The 18,366-nt window shown below is 42.1% G+C and overlaps 1 protein-coding gene across 5 annotated transcripts in view; it reads right to left on the bottom strand.

Annotated features, from left to right (window-relative positions):
* Nucleotides 1-18,366, bottom strand: part of LOC147301875 (nck-associated protein 5-like) — a 188,662-nt gene that overhangs the window by 147,201 nt on the left and 23,095 nt on the right. For 2 of the 5 annotated variants that reach the window (XM_086282915.1, XM_086282916.1), the window contains exon 1: nt 8,366-8,514. The exons of the other annotated variants lie outside the window; for them this stretch is intronic. In XM_086282915.1, the coding sequence (XP_086139041.1) occupies nt 8,366-8,443 (78 nt within the window). In that variant the 5' untranslated portion in view covers nt 8,444-8,514. Of the gene's footprint in view, nt 1-8,365; nt 8,515-18,366 lie in introns of those variants that run through there. 5 annotated transcript variants of the gene reach the window in all.

Here is an 18,366-nt window from a genome sequence, read left to right as displayed (position 1 = left end):
CTGCGAAAGCATCCCTCATTCAATCCTGTTCACCTGAGGCTCGCTCCGCCTCATAAAACCCCAATCACTGCTCTGCTGTCTGGCTACGGGGAGGGAAAATCATTGAGTGCCATGAGCACATCACCATAAAATTGACTTATGGACTCATGCAAGGTATACAGATCATATGATATCTTTAGAAACTGGGCAACACTCAATAATGTCAGTGGCTCCAGCAGCCGGATGAGCCATACAGACAAACATTGCTGCATGCAGATGACATTGATTAATCCCGTTTCACTCTGGTAGGAACAAGCTAGCTTTTAATGTTGGAGTTTAGCATTCAAATAGCTTCATCTTATAAATCAACCACTATAAAAGGATGTTCAGTTTTTTTAATACTTTATCTTTGATTATTTAAGAAATCAGCATTTAAAGGTTGGAACCAGGTTGGAAGGATGAAGCTAAACTAATTTAAGACAGACTTTTTTCAGTGTGTAATTGCATAATCTTCTAGCCAGTGACTTTCCTTTAAAATGGTGCGCCATCAAAGAAGCTTTCCCTCTAATCATTGTAATAACTCTGCCCTGCACCTCAATTGGATGCTTGGCATTTGAGATAATGTGCCCACAGTGTCATGATAAGTGCTTTAGAGCCTCAAGAAAGCAATCGAGTACAGTGTTGAAATGCAGATTGCTTTCAAAAAAAGAAGCAGGCTTCCTTTCCAACCTGCAGTGTGATTAGCAAAGTTTATGGTCTGTATTGCCAAGGCAGGGAAAAGACTGAAATGGACTACCTATCGGCCCTGACAGGACCCAATGATAGCAGAGCTGGCATGAAGGTCATTGCCTCTTGACTGGTGAAAGTGTAGCCGGCAGGCGAATATGGTGAGCCGGACTGCACTCAGCTCCCTCTCTCCCTTCTCAGTGACTTTTAACAGAGTGGAGACAAGGCTAGCATCAGCCGCAAACGCTTCTGACAGTGTGCATTAGCCACGTCAGAGGAGACCGGGTTTACTACAAACAACACCTTATTATAACGCGACGCACTGCAGCAGTTTGAGGCAAAACAGGTCCCTCCGCTTTTATTGCCTCCGCTCCGTCGCTTTGTTTGCATATGAGCGAGTTCCAGCGCAGGATATTGTGGAGAAACATTGCAGAGAATGGCTTATACAATGAAAATAACCGCTGGCGATTTTTTGTAAAATATGTCAGAGAGAATTAAAACCATTTTACAACAAGAAGCAGCACAAACCAGAAAGCTTCCTGTTATCAGACTTGAAACTCCAACCAGGAGTTTCCACCTTTTCTTTTCCTCTAACGTACCCTTGCAGCGATTACAGGAATGGCTTTCTATTTTCAACTTCCTCATCTGAAATTTACAGAGTTTTTGAGTGGGTTTTGGTTAGATAACTTCATGGTACAGTAGGTTATTGTTTTAGTTTACTGAGTAGCAAAAAAAAACCATTGTGTAGGTTAATCAGCATCAGTTCATCAACTAATCAATTAACAGTTTCAAAGACATTGGTTGGAAAATACAATATTTAAAATACTGAACCTTCTTCTTCGTAGCTTCTGCAGCTTTTGGGCCAAATCCTGATTGTTGGTGATAATTCCTGCACTATCGGTTCTTGACATTGACAGCCTGGAGCTTCTGCACACCCACCTGCATTTTAAAGACTGACCAGTACAACAAACATCCTCAGAGACCAGCTTCTTCTAAAGTTTCAGGGGTAGTTTAGTGAAAATCTGTGTATTTTCCAGCACACAAAGTGGCTCTGAGAGTATCAAATTAACATTTTGGATCCATGGTCCTGCGTTTGACTCCACAGAGTTTGCATGTTCTCATGCATGTCTCCCAAATGCTTGACGGAGCTGCAGAAGCTGGTGATAGCCTAGCATACTCAGCCAGATGGTGGACATGTACATGCTCATACAAGTTAGTTGTGCTTGAGTACTTTGCTCGCACTATACGTCTACACAAGTGGCACACCGCTTTGGTTACATCCTAGGTTTACCTCTTTCATCTGGTTTAAAGCCAAAGAAATCCCAAATTGGCAACGTTATATTTTTTTTAGTGCTGTTAGCGTTAACGCTCCATCATCAGGACAAATGCGATTAACAATTAACCCATTTGGAGCACAGACTGAGTCAAAATCCCTGAAATGTCTCTGTTAATGCATTTCAGCCAGTTTGTCCAAAGTTTGTTCGTTCTGCGCTCCAGATGGGTTGAGTGTGTTAAATCACTGTTAATCGTGTTAACACCGCCTTAACACTGACAGCCCTAATTTTGGGGGGGGAATTAGCTCATCCATGTTTGGACTTCTGTGTTGTATATGCGCAAATCAGTCCATGCATGATTACATTGCTCCACCCGATTATTGGACGGACGATTGTCGGTTGAAAATTTTTTACATATCGCCCAACCCTAATGGCACGTGCATACAACTGCAGATATTATGAGGGAGAAGGGTTGACTTTTTGCATACATTTGATTTATTTGCGAATGAAAGCTTTTAAAATGTGTAAAACGCAGGAGATTATTACCTTGATGCGTCCTGGTGCAACAAAGCTTCAGCTACAAACATCTGTGCCAAATGCTCCAAAAGCAGCTTAAAATGAAGTTAAGGTTGCTTTTTCAGATTGAGGTTATTATAATTAAACTAAAACTAAACTAAAAGATAAATAAAATAAAAACTAGAACTCTACTAGAACTCTAGAAAGTTCAAATGAACTTAAACATTTTCAAAAAAAATAACTACAAATAAATAGATAACTAATGTGGAACAAGCAAGCTCACTCTGAACTGAACTAAAAGCCCCACACTGTGATACAAATCAGCATTCACACTCCCGTGACAAGTGTTCTTGTAAATGCCCTGAAGCATTTAGTAGCCAACTTTATTTTTGTCAAAATCTGCTCCACTGCCAACGCTTTTTAGAATTTCTACAGAACTTCATTAAATTTTCTATTCAAACCTGTTCAGCTCCACTCAGTTCTTTAGTTAAACCGTATTTCCCTGTTTGTTGAAGCCCTGAAGCGTCACACGCAGGTTATCCAGCCACACCTCGACTATACCAACAACACATTCTGAAAGACAATATGAAGCTGTCCTGACGCATGTATGCTTTCCCCTCTGGGCTCCAAACCTGTGATGCCTCACACAGCCGGGCAGGTGATCTTTTGTGTGGGAGGGAGTTGATGATAAAACACGGACAAACACATTAACTCCCAATGTGTGCACAGTATGAGAGCAAAGAGCTTCAGCGCAGAGAGGAAGGGAACTGAGCAGTGAAAAAGCAGAAAAGATGAATGAGGCCTCAAAACAAATAAAGGAGAAAAATGAAAGACAACTGTGCAGCAGGCTTTCTCCCCAGTGTATAGGAAAAATACAGCAGCACTATTGTATTGTCTAGCTCTGCTGCTGGGGCCTGACAGGCCCTTTAATGCTGTAGAGCCGTCTGTAAGAGGCTGTCATCAAAAGAAAAGCACAGGGGACCAGAGGACGGTTGGTCAGGGCCGGGCCACTGTGCGGGGACACAACCAACTGGAGCACCTGGAGCTCAGAGCGGGCACACAAAAGACGCACACACCGATGCTGACGCACAAACACAGCTACACACACATGAGATGACCATGTGGCGGCACACACGAACCTCTTTTTTAGTGTATTTGCTTGCACATGAGCAAGCAATGATAATCTGAGTGCACATGAATGCTCACATGCTGCACACATAACCAGTAAGAATGTGTGTAATATCATCAAAAACCTGACAGCAGTGGTCAGTTGTTAAATGCAGTTAAAGCAGCAGCTGTGTGGTGGTGACCTCACGGGGTTGTGTTAGTAAATGCATAAAAACAGTGCAAAGACAACGAATAATAGTGGTAACCAGGAACTTGGACTTGAGACGCTTGTTGAAGACGAGCGGCAACTTTCAGGGTTGAAAAATGAAGCCAGCACAGGGGTGTCAAAAACTGCAGTTCCTTCTAGTGGCAACTTGAGGGTGTCTGTGATGAAAATCAATCCAAATATACTTCCATGATATAATGTCAAACTTCACAGCGCAACATAAACACATTTACAGCCTGACGCTAAAAGTGGTTTTGGCCTTTATGAGTAATTTCCACCTTCGTGACAGCTGTACATAACATGGAAGTTTTACATGACTCAGTAATTTAAAGTGTACGAAAGCTTAAAATTGTTTAGGGTGTGGCCTCTTTGAGTGACAGACAAGTCCTGAGTAGTCTTGTTTAGTGCCTAGTTTGGTTCAGCTATCCAGATTCTCTAATAAGTTCATTGTAATTTAAGTCTGTCTTTAGCTAAACAACATTAGCATCCCACAGATTTCCATTGCTGAGCAGATTCTGTAGGGGTACTGTGCAGGTGAAGCAGCACTTTTGTCCATATAGTGTGTCCTGGATCCTCTTTGGGGACTAAGTTCTACACTAAACTTGTGCAACCGTTTAATAACAACCACAACTTCTGAGCAAAACACAATTTTTCTGCTGATTATTTTTTTTGGAGCAAAAAAGCATGAATTTTCTGAACTGTATAACTGAAAGTAAATCATTACCCAGCTTCTTGAAACAGTGTTGTGCTCGCTTTCAAAGGCAACTGTATTCACGACTGATTTTCTGGTGAAGGTCATATAAGAGACAACGACAGTCTGCCACAGATTTACGAGTAACTGTTGGGATATTGAGCAAGACGTGAAAGACAGTAAATCCCGCTTGTGCGACTGCGCATCGCTGCAGCTTCAACAGTTATAATTACAACCATTCTCTGTCAGTGTCTGACAGCTGGCTTCCCGTAGGAGCAGATTCTCTCTCGTAAGTGAAAAACCCAACGTTCACTATAACCAACTCACCTAAATCTCTCTGCTGAACAACACTACCTGCCCACAAATTGAAATTTTGCGTATTCACCGCAGCACCAGTGAACACCGTGACCTCGATATTTTCAGAAGTGTGTTTGTGTGCCTGTTTTGGGTGGTAGCTGTTGTGGCGACAGCATAATGTATGCAAAGCTCCGAAGCCGAGTTTTGGCTGTTGAAAGCCAATAAGGCGGTATCAAAACGAGGGCAGAGTTAATTAATCATCTCGGCTTCCTTTTCATGGCCCTCCCGTGACTGTCCCGGGGGCTCGTGTGTGTGTGTGTGTGTGTGTGTGTGTGTGTGTGTGTGTGTGTGTGTGTGTGTGTGTGTGTGTGAGGCAGCAAAAGCAAGGCAGGGAGGCAGGAGGGTGGTGCAGGTTGCAGCTGGGGGTTATTAGCATAAAGTAATGTGAGCCAGTAGACTGCTGAGCTCCTGTAAGCCTGCTGCAAACCTCCAAGGACAAAACAGGAAACTAATGACACCAGATTTATTCACTGACCACGGGGAAAGATAATTAAAAGACAGTAGATGACGCTGCGATTTAAAATCATTTACCAACTACGCTTCTTATGACATTTTTTAAAAACACCACATCAGCTCTTCGGGATGCCGTAACCAGCGCATTTGAAAAGTCACAGTGGTGGTTTTACTGATTTTGTGTGACGAGAAACGATGCCTGCCATCAATCATCATCACCATCAAACTGTGACTCTGGATGCCGCTGCTAATTAAACATCATACGGGAAAAGCAAAATGTTTTCCCAAAGATTTCATACATTTATATTGTTTTGTTTTCTGAGCTCTTCCTCGAGCCGTCTCGCCGCCACCCATAATTAGTTTTAATCTTTTGCAGCTGCGAGCAGCTCATCTCTGTCTCTCGGTGCAGTGCGATGTGGCAGCTCAGCTCCATCAAAACACAAAGGTCGCGTCCAGGCTCACACCCTCGTTTATTCAGTCAGTAGTTCGCTCACTGCCGAGGCACAGGTGTGCTATCGCACAGCTGCTTTTAGGATGCAACAATTGGGACGTGTTGCTTTTTGGCTAAATGCTAATAACCTGCTGTTTAGCACCAAATCACAACAACAGTCACCTTGAGTCGCATTACGTTACACTATAAAGAACTTACAATAACACAGAGAGAAGAACACTAATAAAAGTGTATGGCTGTAATGTTCTGCAGAAATAATTTCTTTAAAACTGCCTCAATCAGTATTTTTTCAGTTCCCACCCTCACCCCTAGAAATAAGCTAGGTCACTAGCTTTGGTTTGGGAAAGGCCTCATCGTGATACTTGTGAGAGGAGCTGACAACCAGAGAAAAAGGGGGAGGGAGGTTGGGGTATGAAAACAAGAGTAAATGTGTAACTGATGCAAGTAGGCATTTATGACCAGAAGGGGAGTGTTTGGGGTGTGTTCCAGCTCCTGAAATTCAGATAAATGACCTCCAATATATAAGCCATGAAATGCAAAAAACTACTTGTATTAGCACGCTTGGTTTTAAACCATTAGCAAGTCACAGTTTTCAACATAATAGCTGCTTCCAGCAAGTCTTTCCATCTTGCATAATACTAAAAAAAAATGGAAACGATTAAGGGAACTGATACGGTACGCTTATTATGGTCCGCCTGGGATTATGTAATGGATGAAAACATGCAAAATGAGATGGATATTGAGTACAGAAAGGATCTTTTTGTCCTTTGTTACATTTTTATTTTCATTATGGCCACAGGGCGAGCTTTTATTTTGGCAGCACAGTCATTGCCAGCTGAGGAGATTAAAGAAAAGGGAGAAAAAAAAGCACTCCTGGTCTTTTAAGGTGCTTCGCAAGCAAACGGAGCGCAAAAAGTCAGCATTTGCTCTCGGCCTCAGAGCGCCTAATGCTTTCATTCAATTGACAGTAAAAGCAACGTTAACGGGGAAGAGTCGCTCGTGGCCCTGACACAGCTTTATTTTGATTTAGGCTTTAAGTACATCGTCAGTATTGAAACTGCGGTGGTGAAATACTGAGCGCTATAATGCAAACATTGATGCCGCGTTGCATAACGGCCAAGAAGAAAAAGAAAAAGCAGGACATATTCTGCAAAATAAAAGTCTTTCAGGCTGGAAAAAGACTCGTGGGACTGAGTGTGCGTGTGCGTATGTTTGTATGTACATGTGTGGAGGTTTGGGATTGTTGAGGGGGGGATTTCTAAAAGGAGCACAGGGAGAGATCTGGGCAAGGAAGAGTGAGAGAGTGAAATAGGATGGAAAAATGCAATCATGCATCGCGGCCCTCTCCCAGCTCCTCGTCGTGTGTTGCTTCCCCCTCCTTCCCCTCCACGAGCCATTAGTCACTATCCAGCTCCTGTTAATGTAATTAGATAAAGGATATATGGAGTCTCGGAGCTCAGCGGAGACATTTGTCTGCATAATTGTGTCCGAGCAGTGGCCGAGGCTAAGAACCCCTGGATTTCCACAAAACACCTCTGGCTTACTAACCCAGAAAAGGAATTTACAGAAGGACAGAGAGAATGAAAGAAATAGACGGGTAAAGATTAAAAATCCTCTCTAAAGTAATCTGTTTTTACAAAATATCTGTTGCTGTGTTCCCTGTTTTCCTGCCAATCCAATAAGCACTGCATGTCTTCCATTTCAAAACGTATAAACCCATCCGAGAGTACAGAGAGTCGAGCATCAAAGAGTTGTCATATCTGAAAGGCATCCTCCAACAAAAGGTGGTGTATTTTTAGATCTCCTGTTGCCAGAAGAAGTTCAAATGCTGGATTCTCCTCCCCAAAATGCAAACCCATCACCACATCCTACTAATAAACTGTCACATGTTGCGATCCATCTCAACCACATGGGGTAAATAACTACAGATGGCAGCAGGTCCCCTGACTCAGACCTTCTGGAGGGGTATCAGAAATGTAAAACAATCTCAATTCTCGCATCTAATTAGTAGTAGTCATAGCTTGCCAGCGAGTGACCTACATATGAAACACGTAAAGTGTTGGAGATGCATGACGCGCTGCCGAGGACTCCGGCATTCCCGTGCACTTTGCGAGGCTTGGACATGCACACAGTGAAAAGCAAAGAGAGACTCAAAACACTCTGATTCCTCTTTTTGATTAATCCTCGACAGTCCAACAGAGAGCATCCTTAGAGAGCCACATACATTTAAAAGTAGTCAACAAACAGCCACTTTAGCCGAAGACCAAAGATGCAAATACAAAACGCACACTCCAGATTTGAACTACTACTTCCCTTTGCTCTCTGCTTGGCTTTAACATTTCCTCCATCAACATCTCTCACTCCTCCCTCCTGCACTTCTTACCCAGGGCAATTCCTGCCTCCTGTCTGGGGCACAAGCAACATAGTTGGGTTTGGAGGGCAGGATGTTAGCCTGATTATCACCCAGTCAGACCTACATCCAGCTCCAGACAGCCTTCCTCTTGCCCCAGATACCTCCTTTGCTTGCGGAGGGTTGGAAAGGAGGGGGGGGGGGGGGGGGGGTGAACGTATGGACCGGCACTCACCGCGAGGAGCTCCAGCAGGGGGATGCTTCGGATCTTCCCGCTGACCGACACAACGCCGTGGTCCACGAACTGGCTCATCCTGCGCTCGCTGTCTCTCGTCTGCTCGCTTCCTCTTCTTCCGCTTGGTTCCACACTTCTGCCCTAGCTGAGTCTCAGCTGCTGCCTGCCACTGGGTGTATGTGTGCGTTTGCATTCAGCGGTGTGTGCGCGCGCACGTTTGTGTATGTGTGTGTGTTGGAATGATGATGCAGCAGGCAGTCGTGCAGCCCTGGCAGCAAAGTGCCTCTTCTGAGTTCTCTCCTCGGCGAGGCCACACCGGCATTTTGTCAATATTTAACCAGCAAAGTCAGGCTGGATTAAATCACCTGGGCAAGACCTACAGCGCATAGTTACCCAGGAGACTTTGTGTGAACTCATGTTTACATGTTTGTGGCTGAAGCAGTGAATTGCTGGTGTTTGTGAGTGCGTGTGAAGACATAAAACATTAACTCATGTCACGCAGAGGAGTCTGATTCAGACTCTGAGTTGGCGGTTTTGCCCGTTTTTGGCGACTCCAGCTTCAGACCAGAAACTCACACTTCTGCCACTTCAGTATTACCACTGCTGTTACCACCGCTGGCAACAATCTTAGGCCATGTAAGTGTAAAGAAGCTAATGAAGAACCTCTCTGACTTTCGCCTAACGACTGTTTCTCAGCATCACAGCTCTTATGACTTGTGAACTCTTGCAGGAAACTACTGTGTGCCGATCTGCAGACATTTTACTTGGAAGACATGTAAGCGGAAGGTCAGAGGACAGATCCTGTCTTTATAAACCACTTGTTTTTATCTACCTTAATTAACAAGGAGCAAAAGTTTTGGTACTTTGAAGCTTTCTGGGGACTATTTTGCAATTCACTGCCTATTGACTCAACACATTTGCTGAGAATTTATTTGCATGCAGGTAAAGCAACAGCCTTGAGAGCAGCTGAAAGCAGACACAAGCTGACATGCAATCTCAAACTGGCTGGCCATTGTTTTATTACCTTTTGTAATTTATCTGCATTCAAATACAATAACCGGAACAGGAAGTCTTGGCCTGGATTTCCGTTGGCTACAGTGCAAATCCTAATATATTGGCTACTGTCTCCATATTGATTTAAACACAGTAATCTTTGTTATTTAGCCACAATATTAGATGATAAGGACACTGGTCAGAGGCAACATTTGAACATCTGCATTTTTAGTACAGTTGCCCTGATAAAGCCCATTCACTGTGGTCACATGCTTAAAAAACAGTTACTTAAATGTAGTTTGGACCCTGGAAAAGTATTCTAGACCTTTGTTTCCAAGGTACGTGACAATCTACAGCTCAAGCTGCCAAGGAAGATCACGTGATCGTATCAAAAGGTTCCACAACAGCCTCTAAACTGACCTCTGGGTTAGATCGCTTTCCGTTGTTTTCAAGATCCCGAGTCAGCTTCTGCCACCTCCGCTGACCAGTTTCCTGAGTGACATGCTGAGAATGAACTTCAAATGTCAAGATGGGGGTTTGGATTTACTCACAGTGGTTTGGTCAAGTAGGCCACACAATAGATAATGGCAGTTCTCTCATTCAGAGTGTAAAAATGTGGAAGTGGTTTTGGGGGAACTTCTACATTTCTTCCTAAAGTGTACACCGAGAGTAGTTTATTTTTGCATGCCTGATTGATGTAGTTCCTATCTGGTCTGTAGGAAGTTTCAGTAGATGATTCTCAAACTTTAACCATTTAATGGTGTCAACTACAAAAACGTTGACCACTGAGTCTTTGTCCTTTTTGGAAAAGTTGTTAGAAATTGAGGGGTGTAAAAGTTTGGACTTCTGGGTATGAAAACCAGGAAATTATTATTAAGTAGAGCCGACCGATATATCAGTGGATATTAGCAATTTGACAATATCAGTGTCTGCATTTATGCAAAGCAAAGAAGAGACCGTGTTGGTGCTACATTGCCCATAAGAGAGCACTCTGCAACTTTTATGTTCACACATGCTTGAAAACACCACGAACACAACAAAAATCTAATCTAAGAAGATTTCCGTAGAGCATAACGGAGTAATCCCTGGCTTGTTGTCACAATAAAGCAAAAAGGTATTTTTTAACTATACTCTCGTTTTATCTTAGCAAGGACTCAGAAATAACTACACATAACAACTTTTGGGGAATTCTTGATTGGTTTTGTTTGTCTGAAAGAAAAAAATATCTGTTGATCTGCTAGATTGGCTTTAAATCAGCAAAAATCTGTATCTGTCTTAAAAGTCCTATATCAATCAGATTCTACTCTTAAGTAGACAGTTCACATACTTACTATAAATCTTGCACCAAGGATTGAACTCATAAGATCAGCCAGGCTTCAATATTTCAACCAGCAGTGAAACTATATAACGTATATAACACAGACCATATATGTAAAAGAAAAACGTTGCTACCTTGACATCACCCACTGGCTGGCAGATCTCAATTTAGCCTTTTTGATGTTCACAATCTTTTGGGTGGGGTTTGGAGCCAGAAGTTATCACTTGTGTACAAACGTGTACAGTGTTGAGTTATAAGTTAATGCTGCCAAGCTTTGTTAACAAGCAGCAATCATTTTGACTATATATTTTAAAAAAATCTGGTGTTCAGTGACTCTAGGATTTATATAAAAACTCACCTCTTGTACAACAGCCATAAAGGGGGAAATGAACTACAGACACCAAAATGTTTTTGTACCAGGCTAAAAACTTGTTTATTTCTGCCTTAACATTTGGCTTTTCAACATTAGAGCCTATGGGGGCTGACTCACTTCTGGAGCCAGAGGAACTGCAGTCTTTGGCACTTCCGAGCTGACTTTAATTTTCAGCCCTGGCAGTTGCTGCTTGGTATAAATTACATGATCTAGAAGCTCCAGTGGGACTATTTCAGAGGAGTTTTTCCACTGACATCTCCTAAAATGACATAGTTACATTTTGCAAATGTATAAATCACCAAAAAAAAGCATACATGTGCAGTTTTACAGCTGGTATAGCAGCAAACCATGAATATGAGTCCTGCTCCTGCTGACCTATATAAGCTATGCTTTTTTTTTCCAATAGAGAATAAAGCTCATGACCTTAAGCTATCACTGTGATTGATGGGAGATGAGTGGCAGGTGGTGCTCCTGTTCAAACGAAGATGACAAACTCATCAGTCATCAGACGCCTGGGCGAGCTTCGCAGAGGAATTTATGACATCTGACAGAAGCTTCACACTGGCCAGGTTTTATGGAGCAAACAGAGGTGATGCAGGTGCAAAATCATTGCCCTGCCCAAAAGCATTCCTGCAGATGAGTAACCGCTTACCATCAAAGCAGTTTTCATTTGGTAATGGAACTTTAATTAAATAGAAAAGTACTTTGAATTCTATTGTGGTTTTACTGTTGGTTTAGAGATGAGTTATTTGACTGACACCAGTGCTGCCAGTCATCTGTTCATTGAACCAGTGTGAGCCATTACACAATACAAAGCTATGCAGAACACATAATGAACATTTTATCACTTAAATGAGGATCCATGTCTCTATAATAAAGACAGAGATTTTCATAATGCATCCTTTGGCAATTTAGGGATGCTTCATTTGTCAGTGAAAAGGCATCATGACACTAATGCCCATATAATGGTTTTGGTCTGGAATGGTCCGAAAATTGAATCTGGATGGGAATGACTGAATGTTTTAGTAATAGATCTTTAGCAAATGAGACAGTCCATTTGTCAAAGCTGCAATGAGATTAATGGTGAAATAACATAAATATAATATTATAAATTAAGGCCAATTATTGTGTTTGGAATGGCCATAAGACAGCAGTGAGGTAGGAATTACTAAATAATTTACATCATTTATCAAGTTGGAAACTATTTGCAAATTACAAGGTAGTCAAATTCCAGAGCATGTGCATCATGTATGAATCCAATGAAGAAAAATCAACCAGCCCCCAACACTTACAGTTTTCACCTTTAACCCTTTTCTCCAGGTGCGAGGAAGCTCTGTAGGAACTCACCCGACAAGCCAGACCAGTATAGGTGCGACAGAGCGCCCAGGAAGGCAGAGGGTAAGTGATTCAGAGGTCATTGTGGCACTTCACGACCACCAACCAATGCAAAGAGCAACTGCAGACTAAGAACAGAAGCAGAAATTCACTAGTTTTCAATGTTTTTAAGACAATAAATGGAAGATTAATGAACAGTAAAAATAACTGCTGGCTACAGCCCCTATTGAAGGATCAAGCAACAACTCTTTGTCTCCGACTAATGAATTTTACTACTAAATATGCACCAGCTATTCATATACTATTTTATCAATATGTTTTTCATCTGTGAGATGACCATGAGCCAGCATTTTCTGATAGATTCAATCAAACATAAACATTATAATCCATCCAGGAAAGATAAACTTTATATGAGCTGAACATAGCATCTGGGTATAGAGAGTGAAGACCTGCTTTCCTCTCGTGGCACCTTGCTACTGGATCACTGCGGTATCCTATCTATTCCCTATGCTATACACAGTGGTGTTTTTCTGCAGGTTAATCTCATAGTTTAATAGATCCGTTTTGTAGCACATTAGAAGCACATTATCTGCTGACTCAACTTCAACTTATATTTATACTATTCACTCACGTGTGTCATTAGGGATATGCTAGCTGAGCATAGCTACCTTACCTCTTGGCCAAATCACTACTAGCATATCTTCCTAAGTGTCAAGTGTTTAGTTATTCCTCAGGCTCCTTTAGTAACAATGACATGTGTAAAAAATGTAGCCTGTTCATAGCTTTGGAGACCAGGTTCAGACCCAGCTCCACAGCTTTAAAAATCCTGTAGCTAGCCAGATCCCTGTAGTCAGTGCAGGCAAAGATAGCTTAGCCCGAGGATTGCATTTCATTATTAGTAATTAAAAACTTCAGGCTCTCTTTGCTTACTTCTCACCCCAAATAGGCTGCAGCAGATGGCCATCCCATCTTAAGCCTGGTTCTGGCAGAGGTGTCTTTCTGTTCCTGTTAAAAGGGAGTTTTTCCTTCCCACTGTCGCCAAGCGCTTACTCATAAGGGGTGGTCTGATTGTTGGTTCACTGCCTTAAAATATAGGTATGCACAGTTATATATTTATACCAATCTATTTATGAATATACAAAGAGAATTAATCATAGGAGATGGTTAGTTTTTACCTATATTTACTGCTTTTGTTTGTGTCCCAGTACCACGGTGGTCACACATTGGCCTTAACTTATATACGAGTGAGTAGCATTAGCAATCTATAGCCAAAAGTCAGTGTTGTTTATGTTTTTTAGCAAAATTGAAAGGAAGTACACCACTTTGTCTCGTGTGAGTGAAGATTTAACCCTCCTGTTATGTTGCGGGTCCGATTGACCCAGAACATAAGAGATGTCACATGTCATCTGCATCGCTACAGAAAACGAAAAAAATCTAAATTCTAAAAGAAAATTGTAAAATAATCAGTGCCAGTGTTTCTGACACTTTTGGATGAGTAAATTTGCCCTGGGTCAAATTAAACCAGGAACATAATTGGTGTTCCTGGAAACCAACATAACAGGAGGGTTAAGATTGGGTGGGCCCTGTGGAATTTTCTGGTTTTTAAGTGGGCCGCAGCTCTCTTAACTGTTCATTTTAAGAAACTGCGGTCTCTTGTGAAATAAATTAGAAGATAAAGCAGGGTACACTTTTGGGCGGGGCTATTTGTGTTTGAATTCTTATCATTTAAGTCTCAAGTTCTCGAAAGTGAGTCAGACACACACCTCACCTGTGAAATCTGGTCTCAAAGGACAAATATGTTGACAGCTGTTTTCTCTTGCACTTTTTCAAGGCGTGTCACACCTACAAACAAGGTTTCCTTTGGAACTGGTTAGTGACACACTATCTTAGGCCGACCGTAACATGTGTCATCATGAGCTTCAATCCTTATCTCTTAATCCAACCAGCAAAGTGAAAACTGAAGCAGAAATCTACAAGTTAAAACAACATGATTCAGAAAATGCCAAAAAACAAGTGAAAAAACACTAACAGGATGCAAACCATGATCTCCTATCAGATAAATCTGTGGCTAAAATGGGACCTCTGTCTCTGAACAGACTACAACAAGCCAGCTCCCCACATTTAAAGCCCTGGTCTTGGGAAACCATGCATGAAAGAGCCCTCTCAGAGCCCAGCTGAGGGTTTGGCTCAGCATCCGATGAGGAGGATGTGATCACAGGGCGGCCTCTGTGCGGAAGAATAGCCAGGACGCGCTGCCGCACCACCTTCTGCCTCCCACACCCACACCCAGTCTGCCAGGAGGCTATACAAGGAGCTTGTCCCCCCAACCCCCACCCCAGCTGCAAGGTGAGGAGGTGGGTTTCCTCTCTGCTGACAGATGCAGCCCCTCCTCAGCCTCCTCTCACTGGGCTCTTAATCTGCACGTCCAATCCTGTTAGCCGCCCTCTGTCAGTTTCAAACCCAAACCTGCAGCACCAGTTTGATCCAAATATGGTGCCTCATCTGCATACGATAAACAAACATCCCTGGAGATGGATCTTCCATGCCAGGTGGACGAGGTTAACACCGTGGGTTAAGCCCTTCTGCCTGGCTCATGTTTCAAGTTTGTCTGCTTCTGAGAAAAGAGTATGCATGTTGGGAGCCATGCAGTAGACGCTCTTTAAGCTATATACAAAAAAACATATCAGAGAAAAGGCTTATAGGTCCGTAACAGTTCTTGCTATTCAAAATTTAAAATGACTGGACCCAACAGGAGCCAGCTTTCCTTTGATGATTTCAAACATGACTTCAGTTTTTTGAAATATAAATCCATTTTCATTTTGTGGGCTTGTAAAAGTCAGACGTTCATAGAGGATGAATATGGTGAGGCACGCTGAAATCAAAGCTGCCGCAAGTTCACTGCATTTAATAACATTTCTCCACAGTAAAATTATAATTTTTTCAAAAGACCAAATTTATATGGACCACACTTTAAGTTACTAGTTCCTGGTTGCTTAGTGATGTAGTTTCCCTCCTTGAATAAGCAATGGAAATAATGGCTCTGCTTATTAGATGGCAAGGATCTGTTAACTGTTTTTTTTTTTTTCAATCCTTGACTAAACTGGATAAAACCCATTGAGATGAAAATGTCAACACAAATGCTGCCTTTCAAGTCATCTACTTGTATTACTGACTCCCTATTTCAATAGAAAAAAGTAAATTAGCTTAAAACCTACACCAGCTTTGTATAAAATTCCACTGGACTCTCTTAATTCTTCATGGAATAGATTCAAAAAGGTGCTAGAAACAGACTTTGGTCCATGTTGGCATGACAGCACATCAACTGCTACAAATTTGCACATCCATGACCAGAATCTCCCCTTCCACAAACAGAATTGGCCTAATGGATAAGGCACTGGTCTCCTAAGCCATGGATTGTGAGTTAGGGTCCCCTCTGGGGAGATTTCCAGCAGAGTGGCACAGTGGGATCAAATTCATCTTCTGCTAGGATAGGACTTTTGGATAGCTGGCCTTAGAAGTTATTGTTGGAAGAAAACAGCTCATCATCATTTCTAGTACCTTGTTGGATTCCCATTTTGTCTTCAGAACTGCTTTAGTTCCTAATGGCAAAGATTTAACAAGGTGCTGGAAACATTCCTCTGAGATTTTAGTCCATGTTGACATGACAGCATCACATAGTTGCTGCGAGAATCTATTGGACTGAGATCTGGTGACTGTGGAGGCCATTTGAGTGGACTCATTGTCATGTTCATGACTCAAGTTGCTGTTGGAAAACGCCGTCAGAAGATGAGTACAAAGTGGCTGCACAGTGGACAACAATACTGAGGGAGCCTGTAGTGTTTAAACAATGCTCAGTTGGTACTAAGGGGCCCAAAGTGTACCAAGAAAATATCCCCCACACCAGTCTGATACTATTATCTTAATGTTGCTACAGAAATCAAGACCAGGTGAGGTTTTACCTATCTTGTCCTATTTTGGTGAGCCTGTGCAAATTGTAGCCTCAGTTTTAAAGCACCTGGTGTGGTCTTCTGTTGCTGTCAAGGTGCTCTTCTGCATAGCTTAGTCATAACAAGTGATTATTTATGTGACTGCTGCCTTCCCAAAACAGTATGGCCATTGTCGTGTGACCTCTGGCATCGACAGCAGATTTTCTCCCAGAAAACTAACTGGATATTTTCTCCTTTTTTTGGACCAATCTCTGTAATCCCTGCAGTTTCTGAAGTACACAGAACAGCCCATCTGACACCAACAACAATCCCACGTTTAAAGCGACTTAAATCACCTTTCTTCTCCACTGGCTCACTCATTCTGATGATTGGTTTGAAAATCTCTAAGCCACCTTGACCATGCCGGCATGCCTAAATGAATGGAGTTGCTGCCATTGATTCGATTTCTGCATTAACAGGTATACCTAACAAAGAGGTTGCAAAGCTTATATATTTTGAATACATATGTTATTTTACTGGATTCTTGTTTCATGAATAAATGGGGATATATGATTCAAGCTTCAAGCTTTGGTTATACAAGCACAGTTTGTGAGACTTAAAAAAATATAGATATGATTTTTTTAAAAAAGACTAAATGTTGCATGACCAGGAAAAGCATAACTCCTTCAGGAAAGCTGTGAACATCTGATCTGGTCACACTTTTAAGTGTGGTATAAGGCATAACAGTGGCACAATCAAAGCCTTATGTGCAGTGAGACTGAAACAAATAATGTTTTCACCATCAATCTCCTTGAATAACTAATAATTTACTCCTAAAATGTGTGACTTGCTTATCTTGATAAACTTCCACTTGAGTCCAGAGTAAATTTGTGGACACAACGAGTGGTTTAACGTGTTTGATTGTGTGGGCAGATAACGCTGGCTGATAGAGAGGAGACTGTCCTTTCTTTGTCTGTGCAGACTTCAGGCCTCTCAAAAGACCTCTGTTTTTCTGGCACTGGGCTCCAAAGAGGGGAAACCACAGGCTGAATAGAGATTGGTGCAAAGCGCTAATGTTTGGGGAACAACGCATGTGACTCTGACAGCACGCGGCCCCGCTATCAACTTTGATCTCACTCATGATTGGAAGAGGAGAGCTCATAATTGGCCCCTCAACTCAAAGGACACAAAGGATGGTCTCATTGGACGATGGATAATGGTGGTCCAATTACAAGGGCTGGCAGTGGGCCCTGGGCAAGAGGGGATGCACACAGAGCAGAAAACTCACTGTCACTACAAAGTAAAAACACTCTTTAATCAAACTGGAATGAACCCAAAAGCTTCCTCTTTTATTTTCCGACTGATTATTAAAGCGCCTTTGATTGTGCGATGAGCTATAAACCTTGAAGATAGCGCTGTTTACAATGTGGACCTAGGTTCAGCAGGCAAACTGCACGCAACTTGTGACACGGCTCAGAGATTTCAGTAAGGGGGCACTTGAGAGGTTTTCATGCCAAGCTGAGAATAAGCAGGTCATTTAGAAAGCCTGGTTCATTATCACCCAAAGCAAAACTAGGTTATCTTTTGTTGCTCACCTGAAATAAATCTCTAAACTGTACTTGAACCTCTGCTAAGAGCAATGAACTCATTTTCTGACATTATTTGATAAACTAGCTCTCGAGGACTAGAGTTGGAGACCCGTGATCTAAGTCAAGCTGCGCGCATGAGCATGCCCTGTCTGCAACATGCCTCTTTGCAATTGGTTACTCGATTAAGATTGTTGCCAAGTAGTTGTATTCTGATTGTTTTCCAAAATAAAAGCAAGATTGCTGAGCCATGTATAAAATTCCAACTAGATTACTATTTATTGAGGAATTTCTGCATTTCTGTTTCAAATCTATGAGGTTTTGGCTGGACTGTGATTGTAAGTAGTTAATGTAAGTTTCTGTTTAATACGAATTTCTCTGTCTGTAGACAGCAACAGATTTGCAACCTTTGCCATATTATTACAAACAGATTGTCAAGTAATTTCCGACTTGACCCCATTAAATCACAA

Source organism: Aulonocara sp. 'chitande type north' Nkhata Bay, linkage group LG23, assembly GCF_057382095.1.
Source record: "Aulonocara sp. 'chitande type north' Nkhata Bay isolate Kocher_YH1m ecotype deep benthic linkage group LG23, A_spYH_male_GT1.1, whole genome shotgun sequence".
Taxonomy (NCBI): domain Eukaryota; kingdom Metazoa; phylum Chordata; class Actinopteri; order Cichliformes; family Cichlidae; genus Aulonocara; species Aulonocara sp. 'chitande type north' Nkhata Bay.
Note: the sequence above shows the minus strand (reverse complement) of the source record. Positions and strands in the feature narration are given on the sequence as shown.